Raw genomic sequence first — 24,018 nt, forward strand, 5'->3', positions numbered from 1 at the left:
TTCGTGGGCATAGCAGTACTGTTCTATCCCAGGCCATCCTAGACGACAGTTGGACCAAGACTCTGTCCGATGCCATATGATCAACACCCTGAAAATGGGCTCAGATGGTCTGACTCTGCAGGCTACTACAGCCGTGACTTTGCTTACGTGAACCGCCGGATAAAAACGGACAGACCAGCTTCACATATTTATCGGCAGTTATCGGCATCCTTTATTGATCTTATTTCACATTATTGAAACACACTGAACATAGAACACGATTAGAAATAAAATTGAGAAGGTGAAATATTATCCAGGTCGTTGATCTAAAATTGGATGACTCGTGGAGGGCTGGAGGCTAAGTCAATGACTCAGCGAACCAAGAGCGCCTAGAGCAGTGACGGTGCTTGGGCCAAACCGTAGGAGCGGCAAAGTGGCGGAGCTTGGGCCAAGAGGAGCAAATGGGCTGCGGGCGACCTAAAGCAGTAGGAGGAGCAAATGGGCTGGAGGGCGGCATAAAGCAGGCTTTGGCTATATTTCACTATACGTACCTATTTCCCCTAGGGTTTCGCCTAGGGTACCCAAACTCCTCCGGCAATTCCACCGGAGTCCACCATTTTTCCTGCTGTTTCGACCGGAGCCGCTCCGGCGTCGGGCAGTAAACCTATCTGCGGTCTTGGCACGCGTGCAACATGGCGGAACCAACGTCAATTCAAGGCGAGGGAGGGCAGGAGGGAGAGAGGGAGGAGAGGACAGAGATTGGATCGTGGTCCTTAGCGAGCGAGGCGAGGCACGATCCTAGCGCTGTAGAGGAGGAGGAGGAAGTGGATGAGGTAGCGGAAGAAGTTCATGAGGAGGGAGGAGGATTGGGGGGGTTTTGGACCAGAACCAGATCTGGAAGATCAATTTGCCGGGCTGAAGCTGCATGGTGAGGAGGAGGATGATCTGGATCTCTCGGGAGAGGTGGAAGAGCTTGTCAAGGATGTAAGATGGCGTGGGCTATTTAGGTTCATACCACTAAACCCTTTGGCCATGCCGCTCTGCTGAACCAGATGAGAAACGCTTGGGCAGCGGCAAAGGGTGTGACCTTTAGTGTCAAGGGACCTAATTTGTTCTTGGTCCAGTGCCACTGTCTTGGAGATTGGAAGTGTATAATGGATGGGGGGCCATGGCTTTTTCGCAGAGCTCTGGTCATTATCGTCGAGTACGACGGATTCACGGATGTCTCGGAGTACAAGCTCAATAAGGTGCCAGTCTGGGCTCGGATCAAGGGTTTACCAGATGGCCTTACGGCAAAGAAGGAATTAGCAGAGAAGGTAGTGGCAAAGGTGGGCGGGCCACCGTTCACGGTGGTAGTCACCGAAGGAATGATCAACCCCGGCGGCACTCTAAGAGCCAGGGTTTTTCTTGATGTTGAGAAGCCGCTGGTTAGGTTTGTCCCGATAACGCTGCGAGGACTGAAAATATATCCTGTTTTCTATGAAAAGCTCCCCGACTTCTGCTTCTTATGCGGCATTATGGGTCATCTGGCGGAGGAGTGTGGAGATGGAGTGCATGATCCCCGGACGTTCGAGTGGGGGGAGTGGCTGTTGTGGAACTTTGAGCCACCAGTGGCTAGGCCTTTTGCTGGGGGACGGGGAGCTAGAGGAGGTATGCGAGGAAGAATGGGAGAAAGAGGAACACGAGGTGGAAGACATGGAGGAGGAGGTACAGGAGGGGAGTGGCATGAGGAAGAGGGAGGAAGATCACAGGAGGAGATGGTTCATACAAGCCAAGACATTAATGGGACATGAGAAAGGAATACTCGCAAGTGCTTAGTTGCGCAGGATGGTACTGCTACCTCTTGAGCACTGCGTTGGTTTTTCCTTGAAGAGGAAAGGGTGATGCAGTAAAGTAGCGTAAGTATTTCCCTCAGTTTTTGAGAACCAAGGTATCAATCCAGTAGGAGACCACGCGCGAGCCCCACGCACCTACACAAACAAATAAGAACCTCGCAACCAACGCGATAAAGGGGTTGTCAATCCCTTCACGGTCACTTACGAGAGTGAGATCTGATAGATGTGATAAGATAATATTTTTGGTACTTTTATGATAAAGAGTAAATAAAGATGCAAAGTAAAATAAACGGCGCAAGAAATAGCTTGTTGTCGGGGGCCATAGGTTTCACTAGTGGCTTCTCTCAAGATAGCATAAGTATTACGGTGGGTAAACGAATTACTGTCGAGCAATTGATAGAATTGAGCATAGTTATGAGAATATCTAGGTATGATCATGTATATAGGCATCACGTCCGTGACAAGTAGACCGAAACGATTCTGCATCTACTACTATTACTCCACACATCGACCGCTATCCAGCATGCATCTAGAGTATTAAGTTCATAAAAACAGAGTAATGCTTTAAGTAAGATGACATGATGTAGAGGGATAAACTCATGCAATATGATATAAACCCCATCTTTTTATCCTCGATGGCAACAATACAATATATGTCGTTTCCCTTTCTGTCACTGGGATCGAGCACCGCAAGATTGAACCCAAAGCTAAGCACTTCTCCCATTGCAAGAAAGATCAATCTAGTAGGCCAAACCAAACTGATAATTCGAAGAGACTTGCAAAGATAACCAATCATACATAAAAGAATTCAGAGGAGATTCAAATATTGTTCATAGATAATCTTGATCATAAACCCACAATTCATCGGATCTCGACAAACACACCGCAAAAGAAGATTACATCAAATAGATCTCCAAGAAGATCGAGGAGAACTTTGTATTGAGATCCAAAGAGAGAGAAGAAGCCATCTAGCTAATAACTATGGACCCGAAGGTCTGAGGTAAACTACTCACACATCATCGGATAGGCTATGGTGTTGATGTAGAAGCCCTCCGTGATCAATGCCCCCTCCGGCGGAGCGCCGAAAAAGGCCCCAAGATGGGATCTCACGGGTACAGAAGGTTGCGGCGGTGGAAATAGGGTTTTGGCTCAGTATATGATGTTTCCAGGGTATATGGGTATATATAGGAGGAAGAAGTACGTCGTGGAGCAACGAGGGGCCCATGAGGGTGGAGGGCGCGCCTGGGGGAGGTGGGTGCGCCCTCCTGCCTCGTGCCTTCCTCGTTGATTGCTTTACGTAGACTCCAAGTCCTCTGGATCACGTTTGTTCCCAAATCACGTTCCCGAAGGTTTCATTCCGTTTGGACTCCATTTGATATTCTTTTCCTTCGAAACACTGAAATAGGTAAAAAACAGCAATTTGGGCTGGGCCTCCGGTTAATAGGTTAGTCCCAAAAATAATATAAAAGTGTATAATAAAGCTCATTAAACATCCAAAACAGAATATAATATAGCATGGAACAATAAAAAATTATAGATACGTTGGAGACGTATCAGGTACCATCAATGTGAGGGGGCAAGCTTTGCCTCATCTTATGGGGAAGGTAGCTGATACTGTTCTGAGGATTGAAGGAGCACCAACAACATCAGGTTCAGAGACAGCAACTGCTACGCCTGGGAAGGTGCCTATCGTCAAGAAGAGGAGATAGGGCGGGGAAGAGGTGGAAGTTGAAGATCCAATGAATGTGGCGGCCTCCTCCGGGGAGGACCGCCGGTCCCAATGAATGTCCTAAGTTGGAACTGTCGTGGTTTGGGTAACCCCGCGACAGTTTGTGAAGCCCATGAACTCACGGCAAAATTTACCCCGGCTGTGCTATGTCTTGTTGAAACCCAAATAAGTAAAGCACGTGCTGAAATTTTAGCTCAGTCGTTTGGTTTTGATAGCTCTTTTGCGGTTGGGAGTACGGGGAGGAGTGGAGGCATTGTAATATTCTGGAATGATTCAATAAAGCTAGAAATTGTCGGTTACTCGAGGTATCATATTGATACAACTATTGCTAATTTAGGGCCAGCGCCATGGAGGTTGACGTGCATATATGGCGAGGCCCAAGTAGCTGAGCACTACAAGACATGGGAAACCTTGTGTTCCATAGCAGGGAGTTCAAATCTGCCGTGGATGGCACTCGGAGATTTTAACGAGGTGTTGATTCAAGCAGAGCATGAAGGTGTCAATCCGCGCGCCCAGGGACAGATGGACTCTTTCCGGGAAGGACGTGGACTTTTGAAAAGAGAGTAGCGGGTGGCACTTATACTAGGGTTCGTTTGGACAGAGCTGTAGCTGACCCAGCCTGGAGTGTTCTGTTTCCGGATGCGGAGGTGGAGAACATAACTTCTGCGACGTCGGATCATGGTCCGATTGTTATGTCTCTCTTGGTGGGAGTGGATGAGAGATGAGCACCGAAAAGCTTTAAGTACGAGCTGATGTGGGAGAGACACCCCGAGCTACCAACCTTCATTGAGTCCGAGTGGGGGAGATTGGATGCTGGTTCGTCTGTCCAAGAAGTACAAACAAAGCTCAGAAGCTTGGGCGAAAGTTTGTCCAGCTGGGATAGGAATACTTTTGGTCATGTCAAGGGAGAAATAAAACGTTTGAAGAGAGAACTGGAGGTCTTAAGAAGTGTTCCAGGAAGGGTGGAACCGAGTCATTTGGAGATAAAAGTGACAGATAGGCTGGTTGAGTTGTACCAGAGAGAAGAAATTCTAGAAAAACAAAGATCAAGAGTGGACTGGCTAACACATGGTGATAAGAACACGAAGTATTTTCAGAGAAGAGCAGCGTTGAGGTGCAAGAAAAACAAAATATCTATGTTAGCAAAACCTGATGGACAGTTGACAGAAGACGTGGACGAGATTGAGTCGATGGCAACGCAGTTCTACAGGGAACTGTATACCTCGGAAGGTTGTAATAATATGCATGATGTATTGGAGGCGGTCCCAGCAAAAGTAACTGATGATATGCGAGCCTGACTTGATGCTGAATATTCTGAAGAAGAAGTGAAGAAGGCGTTGTACCAGATGTACCCGACAAAGGCTCCGGGTCCGGACGGCTTTCCGGCCCACTTTTTTCAGAAACACTAGGCCATTTGTGGAGCTGAGGCGACGACTGCTGTTCTGAAGATTGTAGAGGGAAAGGAGAGTGCGGAAGGCATTAATCAAACCTTTTTGGTGCTTATTCCAAAGCTAAAAGACCCGACCCTTATTTCACAGTTTCGGCCAGTAAGTTTGTGCAATGTCCTATATAAGATAGCATCAAAGGTCATTGCCAATCGCTTAAAAGAGGTGCTTCCAGAGATTATTTCTGCAGAACAGCCAGCTTCCGTCTCGGGGCGTATGATTACTGATAACATTATCGTTGCCTATGAGTGTTTGCATTTTATGAAGCGCAACCGAGCTGTCAAACACCGTCATTGTGCACTCAAGCTGGACATGATGAAGGCTTATGATAGAGTTGAATGGGAGTACTTGAGAGCGATCATGTTAAAGCTGGGCTTCTCGGAGAGATGGGTGAACATTGTCATGCATCTTGTAAGCTCAGTGTCATTTTCGGTTTTGCTTAATGGCAAGAAGTTGGAAGAATTCAAACCAAGCAGAGGTATTCGGCAGGGAGATCCAATTTCCCCTTACCTGTTTTTGTTAGCAGCAGAGGGCCTTTCATGCCTCTTGAAGAATGTGAATCAGTCATATCAGATGGGTGGGATACAGGTGGCCCCTTCGGCACCGCCATTTAATCACCTTTTGTTTGTAGATGATAGCCTGCTGTTTTTCAATGCAAATGGTGGAGGGGCGACGGAGGTGTCAAACCTGTTGGAAACTTACTGTCAAGCATCGGGTCAGAGAATTAACCCAATGAAATCTACTATATTTTTTTAGCAAAGGTTGCCCAGCTAGTGTGAAGGAGGTGGTTAAAACAATTTTGAACGTCCCAAATGAAACTTTAAAGGACAAGTATCTAGGGATGCCTACTAACGTAGGTGCCTCTAAGAATGGGGCTTTCAAATATTTAAAGGACAGATTGTGGAGTAAAGTGAAAGGGTGGATTGAGAAAACTATTTCTTCAGCAGGGAAGGAGGTCCTGGTGAAGTCAATTGCACAGGCAGTGCCGGTATACTCCATGTCCTGTTTTAAACTCCCTAGAGGCTTATGTGAGCACGTGAACAAACTAATTCGCCAATTTTGGTGGGGAAGCAAGGAGGGGAGGAGAAAACCCAACTGGGTATCTTGGCACACAATGACACAACCAAAGTTTATGGGAGGACTGGGATTCCGGGATTTTGAGCTATTTAACCTAGCTCTCTTAGCACGTCAGGCATGGCGCCTGTTGCAGCAGCCGGACTCGCTTTGTGCTCGTATGCTAAAAGCTATATATTTTCCTGACTCCAACATACTCTCGGCTGAGCTTGTGGGACGCCCCTCGCAGGTATGGAGGGCAATCTTGGAAGGGCGTGATGTTTTGCTCCAGATTCTAATAAGGAGAGTCGGTGATGGTGCCACCACTCGGATATGGCAAGATAATTGGATCCCTAGAAACGGGACAATGAGGCCGATAGCTTGTCTTTCTGCCAATCCACCGCAGCTAGTAAGGGACTTGATAGATAGTACGAATGCTTCTTGGAGGAAGGAAATGGTGGAACAGATTTTTATTGCTGCTGATTCAAATATAATTCTAGGGATCCCTTTGAGCACAAGGAGAATGGCCGATTTTTGGGCCTGGAGTCATGAGAAGAATGGCGTTTTTTCGGTACGCTCTGCTTATCGGATGCTAGTTGATACAAAGAGAAGAAGAGAAGATTGGCTTGAAGGAAGGGCAGGAACCTCAAACTATGAAGTAGAAGCGAAATCATGGAAATCGTTGTGGTCAGTGAAGGTACCAGGAAAGATTAGGAATTTCCTATGGAGACTAGCAAAGCACTCAATCCCAACAGAAGATGTGAGACTACACAGGAAAATGGCGACCACGGATCGGTGCCAGATATGCGGGGCGCAGGACTCATGGCGCCATTCCCTTCTGGAATGCACTATGGCCCGATGCGTGTGGGCTCTCACAGATGATGACATATCGTCTCTTTTACAGGCTACAACATAAGGGAATGCCAAGAGATGGATCTTCTCATTGATAGAACTTATGCCGCATGCACTTTTAATCAAAACTATTGTGACGCTGTGGGCGATTTGGTCGGCGCGCCGCAAAGCATTACATGAAGGAATTCTTCAGAGTCCTCACGCCACTAACTCCTTCGTTATCAGTTTTATTGCGGAGCTCGAAGCCATTAACGAAGCAAACAATCAACAGCCTCATCAAGGGACCGTGGCATCAAGGAGTGCAGAGGCGAGGTATGAATGGAGGGCACCAGCTCCTGGCATGGGAAACATTGATGGGGGTCTGGCGAGGGTTGGGAATGGAGGATCTTCAGCAGCATTGTGCCGGGACCAGGATGGCACCTACCTGGGCTCTTCGGCGATGGTTTTTAGCGATATTCATGACCCGACGACTCTAGAAGTTCTTGCATGCAAAGAAGCTATGGCACTTGCGCAAGATCTCTCTTTAAGAAGAATCGTTATCGCGTGTGATTGCAAAACAGTGGTGGAAGAGATTCATAAGGGATCGGCTGGCTCTTATAGTGTGATCATTAAGGAGATTGAAGCTTCAGCAAGGGATTTTGATAGTTGCGTTTTTATTTTTGAAAGCCGTGTTTTGAATTTTGAGGCTCATAATTTGGCCAAGTTTTCTTCGTCTTTAGCAGTGGGTCGCCATGGGTGGCTGGGCTTACCCCATGACCCGTTTGTTACTCTTGTAAACCGAACCCCGTCTTAAATAAAGTGTTGGTTTACCGCTAAAAAAAGGCTATATTTCACTGTTTTGGTGACCATTTACTGAGGATTAATTTTATCAATTTTTTTTACTGAGGATTAGTATGAGAAAATCTCATGGGCTGGGGGTGGGAGGGGGCGGGAGGGTGCAGTGGCCCATATTGGCCTCCACTAAGCTCCGCCGCTGGCTGGAAGCCACTCAAAGTCAGTGAATCAAAAGCGGCTAGAAATAAGGAACACTGTGGTGCTTGCTTAAACCGCTAGTCTATTTAGGGTTTGCGATTGCATTTCTAACTCATAAATTAAATGGAGTCAAGATAAATTGAGTTTTAAAGAACATATGATTTGGTGTGAAAATAACATTTCTTCAACACCATATCATATAATTTTCCCTATAGTCATGATCATTTATCTTGCATATCGACACTTATATTTGTATGTTGTTGCTTATGGGAAAGATGCTACTAATGAACCTATAAATCTAGTCCAAGTTTCCACAAACAGTGCTAAAAAATCCACAAACAAAAACCACTACGAAAATACAAAAGCACTTAGAACCATATGATACGCTCATAACTTGTTGCAACTAGGAAAGTTGGCGAGACTGACAACCTCAATATATTTTTTGGGGACGCAAGAAAGTTTCTAATTGTGTGCAGGGGTGAGCATTGGGCTTGGAAACATTTGATTCCACACAATGACACACTAGTTCTCATGGAGGAATATTTACCACTTGGCTGGCCAACAAGTACTGCCAAGCAACAATATACTGGAGCAACAATCACTTTTGCACGATTGTGAGGGAATCAACATTCAATCTTATAGGTTTTGCATTAAAATTATTTATCTTCATTGTTATTTAATTTACTTAGTTGCTTTTATTTATCATAGTTTACTTTTTTCACTTCGTACATATCGAAAAAAACAAAAATAATTTTGTCACAACACATAGTAGTTTCCTTTTACTTAAATATAATGAGTGTTTCTGGTGAAAATACTAAGTTGTGTGACTTGGCAACCACAAATAATGATGAATTCATGAGTACATCCATTACTTCACCTGAAACTAAGGTTGGTTCCTTGGAAATTAGTTGAGCTTCGTGGAACTTTGTAATGAAAGAACAATTTGCTGGAACTTTTAATAAAGATGATGCCTATCATTCGCATGATTTTGTTAAATTTTATGATATGGAAAACTATAAAGAAGTTGAGGTTGATTATGTGAAGCTAAAAATTTTCCTTGTTCATTAATAGCAGCGTAAAGGTAGTATTAATTCATGGAAACACTACTGGAAAATGCTTATAGGTGGGCTCTCACCGGTGGCAGGCAGGCGGTGGCAACCACCATTGGTAATCTAGACATATATTAGTGGTGGCCGAGAAAACCTGCCTGCCACTGCTATCAACTTACAAGTGGAGGTCTGTAAGGGCAACCACCACTGGTAATATGGTCCTAGGTTAGCCATGGGCCAAGCATTAGTAGTGGTGAGTACATAGAAAGACCTGCCATTATCTATGGTAGCAATCATGGACCCTTTTCCCCGACTGCCACAGGTAATATGGGCCTTGATCTGGCCCAATTAGCCACGGGGCAAGCGTTAAAGGCAACGCCCCCCTAGAACTGCTAGCCACGAGCATAATATTTAGACATTATTTTGTTTTTAGTTGTTTTGTGTATATTCTTTTGGTTTTAGTGTTTTTATGGCATTGTATGAAAAAATGTTTAAACTTTTTAGTTTCAATATTTGCTATATCAGCATTCTATGATTAAATTTGTATCAAATGAACGTAATTCAAATTTTAACTGCAAGTACATTAAAATTTTCAAAATTGGAAGAAATATCATAAATAAGGTAGTTAGCATATATTTAAGACATATGAAACAAATATTTGGTAAACTGAAACATGTGTATGTGAAAATTCAAACGCAAACTTAACGTTATGTAAATGGTTTTTTAATTTATAGAAAATTTGAATGTTTTCTAAAAACTATGAAACTTTGCATCGTGTCATTATATGGCATGTATAACATGTAGAGTATGTGGCTAAAATTTTAAAAAGATTTGAAAAGGTCACGACGTAGGCTACTTAAAAAGTGAATACGACCTCGAGGTACACGTGCTACATATTCAACTAATGAACCTGTAGTTGTTTCTGGCATATATGACCTAAATGCATATTCAAGAACTTAGATGGGATTTTTGCATAAATTTTTGGGCATTTTTTAATGTACATGTAGTTCAAATTTGACTTATGTCCGTTAAATAGCTATAAATGCAAAAAAAATGCCCTAAATATATCATATTAACCCATAAAAGTCTCAACTTTGAACGTGGGACATGCAATGGTGTATCTGCAACACAGAAAACATTTCAAGGGGAAATGATGAAGAAAAAAGAGTCCCCTTCAAACCCGACACATTTCCTCCGAAACTCTGATACCTCCTGAGAGACCCTTTAGTTCTAAGCAAGCTTGATGAGGGGAGGACATCCATTACTCCTGTTATTTCACCACCTCCTGATATTCTGAAGTTTGGATCCTTTTGCCTTGCAATTCCTCCTACGGATGAGGTGAAGCCAAATTTTAGAACACCACCAATGTGTTTCGGCCAGGCCAAATAGGAGTAGCTCAAAATAATTGGTTACCCCATTTCTATCTAGGTGCCATAGAGTTTTATTTTTTGTTCTGTTATTTTAATTCGGTTTGGGATTGTCCAATCCGAATAGTTTTAGTGTTAGGGTTTACCTATATAAGCTGTCCGCTGGTCATTGTAATATGGGAGTTGAAATTTTAGTTACGAATAGACAAGAAAAAAGGTCCGGTGTTGGGATCACCAATATCGTTTATTTTGCTTGCTGATTCGCAAGAATCTGTTCTGCTGTTTGTGGAGTAGATTTAATCTGCTCTACAATCAAAGTTATCTGTTGGTTCTATCATTCATCGTGAAAGATTGGGCCAAAAACCCTAGGATCCCTACTTGATCCTTATCAAAGCTGCATCACAATTTTTCTGTAACTCTCTCAAAATAGTTTGAGTTGCCCTTCAAACCTGACACTTTTTCTGTAACTCTCAAAAAAATTATCATACCCTCTAGGTGTCATACCATGACACCATGAAAAGTTTCATCTTTTTCATACTTCACTTATACCTTGTTTAAATCAAAAACCATTCACCTCAATTAAATACTTAGGAATTAATTTAATACCCTAAAAATATCGAATCAACTAAAAAATGCCAAAAAATTACAATGAAGCTTATAATGGCATAATTTCAACCCTAAAAACAATTGGACCCTATCTCTAAACCTAAAAAAATACTACAACCCTAACATTAATTTTTTTTTGCCAAAAAACAATATGAGTGGGGCCGCTCAAATTCACCCTCTAATGGTAAAGTCTAGCCCTGTCACATGTACAACATTGCGAAGGCACATGAACACAACGAAGGCTCACCCTATTCTCCTTGAGATATCATAATGGATGCAATTCTCAACCACTAGAGTCTGGACGGGGAGAGGTAGGGTGGCCATCCCCAATGTTGGCAAGGTAAGAGGAGGTGTCGGTGGCTCTGGAGGGGGAACCCTAGTTGCCCATGGGTCAAGACTTAATAGGAATCCAAGGCGCACGTTGATTTATTTGTTCTAAAGTTTACATAGGAAGTTCCATGGTATATGATTATATTACTTGAAGTTCCTTAGTATATCTTTCTATCCGTAGAGGGTCCTTTGTCATCTTTAAGTAATATAACCCCTCCTTTTGAATTCCACACTTCGACTGTCATACACAACGCACAAATATACGTCCTTAAAAACTACCGGTGGCATTATTAATTCCTTTCCATTTAGTTGTGTATATACATGAGTATAATTGCTCGATATAGTTGTCAGTCTCAAATCATTTGGCACCGGCCCAACATTTTTATATTTACGTTAGCCTGTCTTTTAAGGCTCAGCCTCATAATTATATTATAGCTCCCCTTTTGGCCTTTCCAAATATCTTTTGATTGCTTCATTGCTTGGATGATTATCTATTTGCTTTTTCTTCACAGGGTAGCTACTAATATTATGTTTGATGATCACCGTTTACATACATACTATCTTAGTACTCTAGCAACATGTGGCTTTGCTTTACTTTAGCCTCAACACTGTGTTTGTTTGTAATCTGGGCATGTACAAATTTCTTAGCACGTGTACATGCTGAAAGCTAATTAAAACTACCTTATATCTCTACCTAAACGTGCCTCCAAATGTTGGGTACCAGAATTCCGGCACCGTCTCGCTCGCAACCGTGTACGTCGTTGCTACCGGCACAAGGCACAGGCCTCGGCTTCGGAGGTCCTTCTTCGGCTCGCCGCCGTCGTCCTTCGCATTCTCGGAACCCTACCAAGCAAAATGGCATGAGCAGCCACGCAGCAACGGAAACATAAGATGGACAAATTGATAATAAACTCATGTTTCTTACCTTCTGCTGGAACTGCTGCAACGGGTTCACATTCTTCAAGTACGGGTAGGTCAGAGACTGCAGTGAGTTCAGTGTTCAGCAATTTATAAGCGATGTTCCGGTGGACAAGAAATGTCGAAGCAGCAAGGGAAGGCATGTGATTTGGGACACTCACCGCAACTTGGTCATGGAGGAACTTGATGTATTCGTTGGCCTCGTGAAGAACCGATGCGGTATCGGTCTAAAGTGCGAGGGCACCAGCGATAAGTTAGGTCATTATCGATCTCAGACGGGTTCAGTAGAAGAGCACTTGTTCTCTCCGATAATTGGAACGGTGGTGAGGGAAGATAGGGAGTTGATTCAGAGCAGAAAGAAGAACCAATACCTTTCCAAAAGGCGAGACTAGTTGCTGGAGCGCAGTGATTCTGTCCCCTAGCTTCTCTTTCCTCACCTGCAGCTCCAAAGCACAGCACAAAAAGAAATTTTTATGCAATCCAAAAGTCATCGTCCATCTATGCTCGCAAAAGGAAAACACCAGCCATCGATCGAAGTAACAAAAAGTGACCCTGAAATGCAGAAAGATCTACAAATCTACTCGGATCGATCGGGCCGCACCTTAAACGTGGGCAACGGCGACGGCGCCTCGATCCGTGGCCTTTTCGCCGCGGCGGGCGAGTCGGGCTCGCTTCTCCTCGCCGGCGGTGAGCACGCGTGCTCGGCAGACTGCAGGAGAAACTGAGGTTATGCATAGCTTAACGAAACCCTAGCTGTATGGCCAGTGGCAGTAAACTACTGATATTTTCCATGTGGTTAATTACCTTCGCCATGAGGGTATTGGAGCTAGAGCTGTAGCTGGTCTTGGGCTGTAGGGCTTGCAAGAGAAGCTGCGACGACAGAGGGGCGCCGCCGAAAGGCATGAAGCCGCCGGACCCGGACAAGTACTGCAGTTGGGCGCCACCGCCTAGCATCTGCGTCGCCGCTTGATTTAAGTGCATCGCCGCCGTGCCGCCATAGCTGGTCGACGACTGGCACTCCCCCAACACCGATACGTTGTGCGACGCCCCGGTGCTATCGAACATACCTTGCAGTGGCGCCGTGCCGTACGGAGACGACGCTGCAGGCACCTGGTCGAGCAAGCTGAAGCTGTGGCTCATCGCCCTGAACGGATTGCTCATCACGGCCTCGTCCAGCGCCGGCTGATGAGCTCGAAATAAGGGCCGCGCCGTCATTGACGCCAGCGTATCGTCCTGAAGCACGGCTTGGAAGCTAGCGTCGCTTCTCCCGCTCCTAATTAAAACTCGATCATGCGAGTACCTTAGTCATCCGCACGGGCAGCTAGAAGAAAGATGGAAGATGGAAGACAACTTACAAGAAGGCGTGCGTCCAGTCCATGTGTGCATCACCAAGCGAGGAAGCGGCATCGGATGAAGGCTGGTGAGTGATAGTACTGCTGCTCCTGTGGGGATCCTGGAAGGTTATTGAGCTCGTCGACTCCGCGGCCGGGGACGTCCAGCCGCATGTGGCTGCGTGACCCGTGTCCATGAGTGGCGCGGCGGAGCACGCCGACGTCCCGTGGCTCCTCTGTGAACCACTCCACCACTCGTCGGCCATGGAGATGAAGGGATCTTGATGCGGTTTGAGGGAGTTTGAGGTGTAGAAGTAGGTTGGAATGGATGGAACGGGGGAGAGAGAGAGAGGGGAATCTGAGTATATATGAAGGGTACAGTGTGGTATGGGCTGTAGCATCAAAGCTAGTGGACTTGTGTGAGGGAGAGGCTGACCATTGGAAGGGGGACAAACACCAGTAGAAAAGGACCTTTAGTCCTGATTCATTTTTTTCGATAAAGTATATTTCATTGAATAGATATATCGAGGTGATACAATCGCATCGAAAGAAAGCCCGGCCTCTGCATAGCTAGATGCACACAGCCAAAAAAGTCCAGAGTACCCTAAAAGCAAAAAATAATTTGATACAATGCCAATCAAAAAAACATGTCCAGCCTAAGGAGTGGCAGATCCTATCCGTAGGTCACACCGCCATCCATGGGGGTAGAAAACCTCCCTGGCCGTATGCTCCAGCCGTGTAGACGCCATCATAAAAAGGTCTCTGTCCTCCGGCCTCTGCAGGATAGACCAAGTATGGAGCCATCGTGTACACACATGAATAACCTGCATAGGAGATGAGACACATTTGTTATTCAAAATCACATCATTCCTGGTAAGCCACAGTGCCCAGCATAAGGCCGCCGCTCCCACAAGAATATGTGCAGAAAATTGTTTATCAATACCCCGCAACCAGTTGCCGAACATGTTCCGTGCACTACGTGGTGGGTATAGATTCGAAGCTACTTGAACTATGGCCCAAACTGCCCGAGCGAACTTGCACTCAAAAAATAAGTGTTTAATAGACTCGTCGTGTTGGCAAAAGACATGTCTTGAAACCATGCCAGTTTCGTCGTGCCAGATTGTCTCTTAGGATGACTCCTCTGTTAAGAAACCAGAGGAAAATCTTCACTCTTAGAGGGATTTTGAGCTTCCACAATTTCCTGTTATCAACTGGAACATCACAATGAACCATTGCATCATACATGGATTTTACTGAAAATTTGCCATTCTGATGCAAGTTCCATCGAAAAATGTCTGGCTCACCTGACAGTTGAATGTCCTCCAGGCGAGTGAGTAATTCATTCCATGCTGCCAGGCGAGGGCCAAAAAGGTCCCTACGGAAAGAAATATCAGGGTTTTCTTGTCCTAAAACTTGTTTAATTGTGACGTATTTATGTCTAACAATCCTATACAAGCTCGGATATTGCACCATTAGTGGGTTATTCCCTAGCCAGATATCTTCCCAGAATCGAACCTGAGAACCGTCCCTAACTGAGAAGGTCCCAAATTGGAAAAAGAATTCCTTGGCCTTCATCACACCACTCCAGAAATGCGAATCCCCAGGTTTCCAATGAACGAGAAATGGCATTGGATCCCACATACTTGTTGCGAATGATTTCCTGCCATACTCCATTCTCAGTGAGTAGTTTGTAAACCCACTTGCTGAGAAGAGCAATGTTTTTAATCTCAAGGTCTTGGATTCCCAGCCCCCCTTGACTTTTAGGTCTGCATAATACGCTCCACCTAGCCAGTCGATATTTCTTGGATTCGTTATCGCATTGCCAAAAAAATCTGGATCTAAAGTAGTCTAGTCGCTGGAGAACCCCTTTCGGTAGGTGGAAGAATGACAACATATATAAAACCATGTTGCTTAGAACTGAATTGATCAAGATCAATCGTCCCCCGTAAGACAAGAGCTTGGCCTTCCAACTGGCTAAGTGTTTCTCAAGTCTCTTTTCCACATGTTTCCACTCAGCGATAGTTAAGCGCCGATAGTGTATGGGAATACCCAGATATCGAATCGGAAACTGCCCGAGCTGGCATCCAAAAATCTCAGCATACTCAGGTGCTGATTCTGCAGCATCGCCAAAGCAAAAAAGTTCGCTCTTATGAAAATTAATTTTGAGACCAGAAAGTTCCTCAAAAGCACATAAGAGCAACTTGAGATTTCTTGTCTTATCTAGATCATGATCCATGAATAGAATAGTGTCATCCGCATATTGTAGAATAGATAGACCATCTTCTACCAAGTGTGGAATGACACCACTAATTTGACCGTCCAGCTTAGCCCGCTCAACAAGGATAGCTAGCATGTCGGCCATAATGTTAAACAAAATAGGAGAAGCGGGGTCCCCTTGGCGAAGCCCCTTCCTTGTCTGAAAATAGTTGCCAACGTCATCATTAACTTTTATAGCCACACTGCCTCCAGAGACAAAGCTCTCTACCCAACGACACCATTTTTGTGAAAACCCCTTCATGCGCAAAGTTTGCAACAGAAAGGGCCACTTAACCTTATCGTAGGCTTTTTCAAAATCTATTTTAAGAATGACACCATTCAACTTTTTTCGGTGAAGCTCATGTACAGTTTCGTGCAAAACGACCACTCCATCTAATATGTTGCGGCCTTGCATAAATGTTGTTTGAGTGGGTTTCACGACATGGTCAGCCACCCCGTTCAACCGATTAGTTGCGACCTTCGTAAAGATTTTAAAACTTAAATTCAGAAGGCAAATCGGACGATATTGTTGAATACGACTAGCCTCCTTCATCTTAGGCAATAGGATAATTTCCCCAAAGTTTAAACGAGAAATGTCAAGGTCTTCAGCATGCAGTTGGTTAAACAACTGAACCAAGTCTGCCTTAATGACGTCCCAAAAACATTGATAGAACTCTGCGGGAAAGCCATCCGGACCCGGAGCCTTGTTGTGTTCCATTTGAAACACCGCGGTTCGAATTTCCTCCTCAGAGAACGGGGAGGTTAGGAATTCATTTTCCGCTTCCGAAACTTGAGGAATGTCATGAGTAATGGATTCATCCAGCTGAAAATTTGATTCAGCTGAAGGTCCAAAAAGCTCTTTGTAATACTTAGTAATAAAAGTTCTAAGTGGTACGTCCCCCTCAATTCGGCCTTCCTCCTGGTCAAGGGCGAATATGTGTTTCTTTCTATGTCTGCCATTGGCAAGCATTTGAAAGTATTTCATATTATCATCACCTTGCACAAGCGAATCCGCCTTGCACCGTTGGTACCATTTAATCTCTTCCTCACGTAGTAGGCGGGCTATCTGCTCGTTTAGATTGCTTTTTTGCTCGATCTCAACTGCAGACAGAGGCCTCACCTCCGCTATTTTATCAAGGGAATCAATTAAGGTAGATAGTCGCAGTTTTTCTTTTTTGTAGATGCCAGCAGTATGCTTGGCCCATCCACGAAGGAATCGACGCAATGCGTGAATTCGATTATTCCATCGTTGAATGGGTGTGTTACCGCGAGGCTGGCGTGCCCACACTTTCTTAACCAGGTCATGAAATCCCTCTCTAGTGAGCCATCCCAATTCAAATTTAAATTGGTGACGGTTAGAGCTTGGGATTGGTTGTCCAAAATCGGTGAGCAATGGAGCGTGATCCGATAAGGCCTCAATTCTTTCTAATGCCCGAACCGAGGCTAGGGGATATTTACATTCCCAGTCGGTGGTAACTAGCACCCGATCAAGTTTTTCAAAGGTTGGCACCGATCGGTTATTGGCCCAGGTATATTGACGACCAGACATCGTGATCTCCCTCAGATCCAGACTGTCGATAACATCATTAAAGAGGAAAGGCCACCTTGTATCAAACCGGTCATTGTTTTTTTCCTGCTGATATCGAAGGATATTAAAATCCCCCCCGATTAACATGGGGTGGGGATTGTCTCGACAGGTATTAACAAGTTCTTTTAGAAATGCAGACTTAAACTCCTCTTGAGCGGCGCCATATACAGCTACCAGGCTCCAAAGGAAATTGTCAGACTTGTTTCGAAGGTGGAATTTGATATGATACTCCCCCTTTGACATGGACAATAGTTGCAAGTACGTAGAGTTAATACCTAGCAATATTCCACCAGACCTCCCGGTCGGCGGTAAGACGTGCCATTCGTAGTCCAAACCACATGAGAAGTGGTCCAGATCACGTGTTGGAAAGTCATGTTTGCCCGCCTTAGTGATAGCCACGAAGTCCAACGCATGATCCTTTACACAATCGGCAATGTGTTTGTGTTTAGCCAAGTCACCTAGACCTCTGCTATTCCAAAACATGCCTCTCATGCTGAACCAATTTTTTGTTTAGAGAACTTTGCCTTCTTAGAAGAGCGCCCTCTTTTCTTTCCTGAGTTAGACTTATTCTTACGCACCGACGCGACAAGCTCACAAAGCGTAGTGTCGCGTACAGTATCGTCAAAGTCTACTTCAGTCGTGTCATTAACCAAATGAGAGAGAAGCTTGCCTTCATGATTGGCATCAGCATCCTCATCCTCCTCATCTGACACGAGAGGGTCAACAAAGCTCGACAACTTAGGAGCAACCGTAAGCCGGTCGAACTCCACTTGTTTAAGGGCCCTAACCGAAAAGTCTATCTCTTTCTCATTATGTCCTAGTGACACTCCAAGTCTAGTGATATTTGAAGATACTTTGGATTTATCAAAAGACATAAAAGATTTGCGAGAGAGTGTACCTTCGAAGTCAAGGTTGTGCACAGCCGTCCTACGCATGGCCTTCACCATAGAGTCCTCGTCGGTGGCTGCTGAACCGTCAGTCCCGACGTAATGACGCCCGCTGCGCCTCAGCAGCGAAGGAGTAATATCAGACGCTGAGCCTGTCCCGATGAATCCGAGAGGCGGAGTAGACTGTTGTGGTGGTGAAGAAAAAGATCGCAGGGGCTGCTCCTCAGCCTCCTCGGGACCGGAAGCCGACGCCCCCTGGTGACGGAGGTGTAGATGATAACGCGCGGAGTTCCGCCCTGGCAGACTCCTGGCTAGCACGAATGGACGGGGAGAAGATCACTCCCCGTCGAGTCGGAGAGACAGGTGTAGGCGATGGTGGTGGCGATGGAGCGCTCGCATTCACCACCGCGGTTGCCATCCCCTCCGGTATGGGACGCATGTGACCCCCGTCGTCGAGGTGCGGCGGCGCCGACCAGTGAGTCGGTGATGGCGGCGTCGAGGACCGGGGCGCCAGCGTCGTCGGAGAAGCAATGTTAGACGAAGTAGCCGGCACCGACGAAGAATACCCCATGAGTGACGAAGAAGCAGCTGTGGCAGGTAAGCCTCGATGAGGGTTCGGCAGTGTGACGTCAATGGCCATCTGCATGGGTACCACTCCGCCCGAGGTAGGAGGGGCCAAGGTGTTGTTGGATGATGAAGAAGTGGGTTTGGGCCTTTTACTGGTATCATTGCCCCTCACTGTGTCATCCATCTCATGTCCCTTATCGCCTCCTGAATCATCCCCATGCTCCCATACTCGAGGCACAAAATCAGCATCAACACGAAAGTCCTCTTTTTCCAGGCTGTACCGGAACTCATAACCCTTCCTCTGAACGACCACATCAGAAGAAAGAGAATCAATTGTGCTTCTCTTGAAAGCATCTAGGTTCAGCACCGCTACCTGAATACGAACAATTCCTCTGCGACGCAAACATAGAAGATCGACATCCAGAGTAGCTCCAATAACCGAGCCGACCGCCCAAAGACCCAAGAAATGACGAAGAGCGTGAGGCACACTGTGCACATGTACCCAAATAGGAATAAGCTCGAAACGATGTGGTATCTCGTCTGACTTCCAAGGCTTGAACTCGATGGTGACATTGTGAGACTTGAGGAAAACTGCAAAACCGGTCACCCTCTGCAAAATCTCCTCACTAGGAAACGATATCAGAAATGCATCCTCACCATGTGGCACCGCCTCCCAATTCCACTCATGCTGAACCTGAGCAATCTTAGCCACCTCCACCTCCACAATATTGGCAGAAAGTGAACCACCAGAAATCGAAACCAAAGCTATCCGTGAGTCCTGCTGTGAGAGATCCTCCCTACAAACATTATCAGGCATCTGAAAAAACGCCATGGTTTCAGTTCCATAACCACATAGCATCGCCGCCGGCTTTGGTAGCTTTAAGGTAGGGCACCGTCTCATGGTCATCGGGTGATTGGTCTTGTTACAGATGAAGCAATATTGCTGCGTCTCGCAGTCGTCCGCCTTGTGTCCAGCAGATTGGTATTTGGAACACCAAAGCTTTTTGGGTACTGATGCCTCTTGGACAACACCTGCAGACTGAATAAGCTGGGCGTCCAAAGGTAAAGTTGCAAACTGCATCTGCGTTGCTGACACAGCGGGCAAGCTGGGCATCTGAGCCAAGGATTGCACTGGTTGGGCAGAAGCAAAAATAGGAGCAGCGGCGACCACTTGCGGGGGAGCAGGATGTTGAGTAGCTGCACCTTGGTGGGGCTTGATGCGGCCGCCCTTACCACCCTTCTGCTTGCGCAGCCGGGCTGCGGCAGGAACCCCGGCGACTACATTGCCGTAGATTGGCGGACCGGCGGCTGCTGTGCCGTAGACAGGCGGACCGGCGGCGAGGTGTTGAAACTGCTGTTGCGTCACATCAGGCAATGCATGGTACTGTGAAGGAGCCGACATGTGTTGTTGTTGCTGCACATACCCGCCTCCAGCATGAAGGAGGAACTGCGGTTGTTGAGGATGGTAACCAGCAAACTGATGTGGCTGCGTGGCTTGGACGACCTGGGACGGCAGCGGCTGCACCGGCGCGGGCTGCGACGGCGTAAGCACGGCCGTTTGGACAGCCCCAATTGGCTGGTACACGCCTGGTGCGAAGCCAGGAGTCCTGGTTCATAAGGGCCTTTAGTCCCGGTTCTGGAACCGGGACTAAAGGGTCGTTACTAAAGCCTCCCCCTTTAGTCCCGGTTCTTACATGAACCGAGACTAAAGGCCCTCCACGTGGCCGCTGCCTGGAGGTCCACCTTTACTCCCGGTTGGTAACACCAACCGGTACTAAAGGAAATTTTATGATTTTTTTTGAATTTTTTTTAATTTTTTTATTTTCAAATTTCTGAATTATTTTAACCTCTAATCTCTAATCATCCCTCATCACTGCTCAATTTAACCTCTAATTTCTAATCACCCCTCATCATTCTAAATCATCTAACTTCACGAACGGTCACCCATCCTCTCACTACTCCAGCCTGAGCACGCTTAACTTCCGAGTTCTATTCTCCCTCGTTTCCAAGTCTGCACTTGTTGTTTTTCTGACAATAGTAAGATGTCAATCCTATTAACCCTCAGGAATTTAGCTTGAGCATGAAGTCACACATTTCACTGTTTGAGTTTGAAACTATTGTTCTATAAAACAATAATTATTTAGTAACACTAATATTTCTTGAATAAGTAGTTTGACCATAGTTTGACCACAGTTTGACCAGATTTGACCAAAATTCAAAAAAACTGAAATAATTATTTAGTAACACTAATATTTCTTGAATAATTAGTTTGCCCATTGTTTGACCACAGTTTGACCAGATTTGACCAAAATTCAAAAAAACTGAAATAATTATTTAGTAACACTAATATTCTTGAATAATTATTTAGTAACACTAATACTTCTTGAATAAGTAGTTTGACCATAGTTTGACCAGATTTAACAAAAATTCAAAAAAAATCTGAAATTTGAGCATAACTTTTTTTCCTTTTAGAATTTGAGGATTCTAAAAAATTGCAAATAGGCCGTAGGCTGTCAAAATCGGATGCGGATTTTCGTGCCGAACATTTTTGATATATTATACGTTTTTTCTGACATCGTATGCAAAAGTTATAGCCGTTTTACATTTTCCCTACACTTTTTGCAAAACATGTCCAAATTTAAGTTTTTAAATTTTCCTAACTAGTACATGTAGTAACATAACTACATCTGGAAGGATTTTAATTTTTGAATTTTTTATCTTTTTTTTTGCTTTTTACAAAACTGAAAAGGCGATCCACGGGAGGGGGGGGGGGTAGAGTTTGAAAATGGGACCTTTAGTACCGGTTCGTGCCATGAACCGGTACTAATGCCTCAAACCCCATTAGTACCGGTTGGTGGCTCGAACCGGGACTAAAGGTCTAACCTTTAGTATCGGTTAGTGCCACGAACCGGTACTAATGGGCATCGCACCCTTTAGTCCCGGTTCGTAGCACCAACCGGGACTAAAGGTCCCATTTGAACCGGGACTAATGCATGTACGGTGCCCTAGCCGCTCGAACCGGGACTAATGCTCACAGTAGTCCTGGTTCGTAATGCAACCGGGATTAATGCTCTTTTCTGGCCGAACCAAAACCCTGTTTTCTACTAGTGAAAGAGGGTCGCTTAATAGTCATCAGGGTCTAACTTTTCCTTAGTAGGAGTATTATTTTAGTTCCATATGCATGTTGAGAAGAATTTAGCTATTGTTCAATTATGCTACGCAACCGGGAAAGCTATATAATAGACCAGCTCACTCATTTGGTTTTAACCAGATTTCAACCAACACCAACATTTTTCCAAATATGATTGAAATGTAACCAAATGTTGTCAAAATGCTACTTCTGTTGGAATTTTCTCATTTATTCAGCTTACCAAAAACAGCCACCGAACAACGACCGGTAGCCACCAAAGGGGCCTTTAACCTCCCGGGAATTGACGGCGTCCACCGATGTTCACCACGCCGCCACCACAACAGAAGCCACTTCTGTTCCACATACCCCCGGTGATCGCCGCCTAGCCTCTATTCGCTACACGAGACGCCTACCCCCGGTGATTGCCACCTAGCCTCTATTCGCTATGTATCGGAGTTTCGAGAGAAGAGCCCCAATACACGCTACCACCTCGCTAGCACGCACACCGGAGCATTGATGCCGCACGTCATGGCGCCATCATCGATGGATCTAGGTGTCGGGCACCAGGTCCGCAACAAACGACACTAGCGAGGCAGGAGGAAATGTCACCTCCACCATACACTAGGACCGCCATCCCAGCTTCCCTACATGACAAACCGCCGCCATCGCCCGAACACGTCGTGTTGTATGAGATTAATATTAATATAGAGGGTCTCCTAGCGTTGGGAGTAACTCCTAGAGTTCTAGATGGTCGATCTAGCGGGATGTTGCAAAGCGATATGGCTTTGATGGCTTGAAACCGATGTGAGTAGATTTACGTCCTTCTTGGTTTCGCATGGCACCCAAATACATGTGGTATAAGGCGGTGGACTTGCCTCCACCTATGGCTCCCCAGGTCTTCCAAGATTATGACATCTCACTTGTTCGGTAAGGTTACGACTCCTTAGGAAACCAGGAATGACACACCTATGATAGTTTTCCGACAAAATATCCCTTAGAGCAACTCTAACCGATCCCTGTAATTGTTTAGAGGAGCAAAATAGGCGCTTAACCATACTTAGCCAAACTCCCAAACAGTTAGTGGAGTAAATATTATCCTCCTCCGGCCCAAAAGTTGCCCCAACCCTCCTAAATATACTCGACCTCGGCTGCACTGAGTAAAAATTCCACCCCTCTCTCTTTCGCCCGAGCGGCCACCCCTTTCCGTTGCTGCCGCCCCTAGTCGCCGGAGCCAGCGCTGATGCTTTCGATTTTGGCTGGAATGGATAGACAAACCCTGTCCGCCACCCCACCGGCCAACTCAGTCGGCGCGTCTCCGCCAAAAACGACCCCCACGCCGACAACGCACCCAAAAAAAGGTTATGCACAAAAAATCTCATTTGGTCCACCTCACCAAAAACCACCACCGGCAACTTGGCGGTCGCCCTCCCGCTGTTCCTGCCACTAGCAAGCGGGCAAGGAAATTGACGGCCACCGCGTCGGCACTCGCCGAGGAGGCAGCAAAGAAGAAGACTAAGAAGGCCACCCCTCCAGTGTCTCGTCCTCGTCTGGCTCCTCCACCCCTACGACCACTACTCCGGCGCGTTCGGCCGCCACTGCTGGCTACAAGGGCCATGACCGCCAAGTGGTCGATGAAATGCGTTCAAGGTAAAAAAAAATTGCATTTGTCATTTTGGCCGATGCATTGCACGGTGATTGCTTGCGGCCGTAGGATGATGGAGTTTGTTGTTGTTGTTTGTTTTAGTGCGGAAATAAACGTGGCCAAATTCTTGTCATCTTTGGAGACATCATATATGCTTGGGCTTGGAGATCTCAACTATGACTCGGTGTTTGATCATCAATTTGGTGAAGAGGAGGCTGAGGAGGAAGAATTGCCAAGACCTAGGAGAAGGCCAAGCCCGAGGATGATATAATGTGCAATTGTTTGAAGTTCATGCGGCTAGGATAAAAGAATTGCTAAAAAAAATTATCCTCCTCTAAATATAAGGGATCGGTTAGGTACGGTCACTGTTAGAGGATAAATATACTCCTCTAAAGATACTCGGCCATTTACTCCTCTAACGGATAGGGGATCGGTTAAAATTGCTCTTAGCCCATGCATATGTAGGCACATATGGCCCAAAA

The 24,018-nt window shown here is 45.7% G+C and overlaps 1 protein-coding gene across 2 annotated transcripts; it reads right to left on the reverse strand.

The window, feature by feature from the left end:
* Positions 1-11,716: 11,716 nt before the first annotated feature.
* Positions 11,717-13,897, reverse strand: LOC109766744 (uncharacterized). 2 transcript variants are annotated; one of them, XM_020325527.4, is made up of 7 exons: positions 13,491-13,897; positions 12,940-13,408; positions 12,737-12,856; positions 12,507-12,572; positions 12,297-12,362; positions 12,143-12,199; positions 11,717-12,060 (listed from the first exon to the last, which is right to left on the reverse strand). In XM_020325527.4, exons 1-7 carry the CDS (start codon positions 13,865-13,867, stop codon positions 11,908-11,910), a joined length of 1,308 nt encoding a protein of 435 aa, XP_020181116.2. In that variant the 5' UTR covers positions 13,868-13,897; the 3' UTR covers positions 11,717-11,907. The 2 variants fall into 2 exon arrangements, with proteins under 2 accessions (XP_020181116.2, XP_020181117.2); XM_020325528.4 differs by having other exon boundaries at positions 12,737-12,844; positions 13,491-13,892.
* Between the last annotated feature and the right edge of the window lie 10,121 nt (positions 13,898-24,018).

Source organism: Aegilops tauschii, chromosome 3, assembly GCF_002575655.3.
Source record: "Aegilops tauschii subsp. strangulata cultivar AL8/78 chromosome 3, Aet v6.0, whole genome shotgun sequence".
NCBI classification, from domain to species: Eukaryota; Viridiplantae; Streptophyta; class Magnoliopsida; order Poales; family Poaceae; genus Aegilops; species Aegilops tauschii.

Coding starts and splice junctions, on each gene's coding strand:
- LOC109766744 (XM_020325527.4), bottom strand. CDS start 13,867: ATGCTACAGCCCATACCACACTGTACCCTTCATATATACTCAGATTCC. Junction 12,857..12,939: donor CCAATACCCTCATGGCGAAG/GTAATTAACCAC, acceptor GCATAACCTCAG/TTTCTCCTGCAGTCTGCCGA. Junction 12,363..12,506: donor TAGTCTCGCCTTTTGGAAAG/GTATTGGTTCTT, acceptor CTCGCACTTTAG/ACCGATACCGCATCGGTTCT.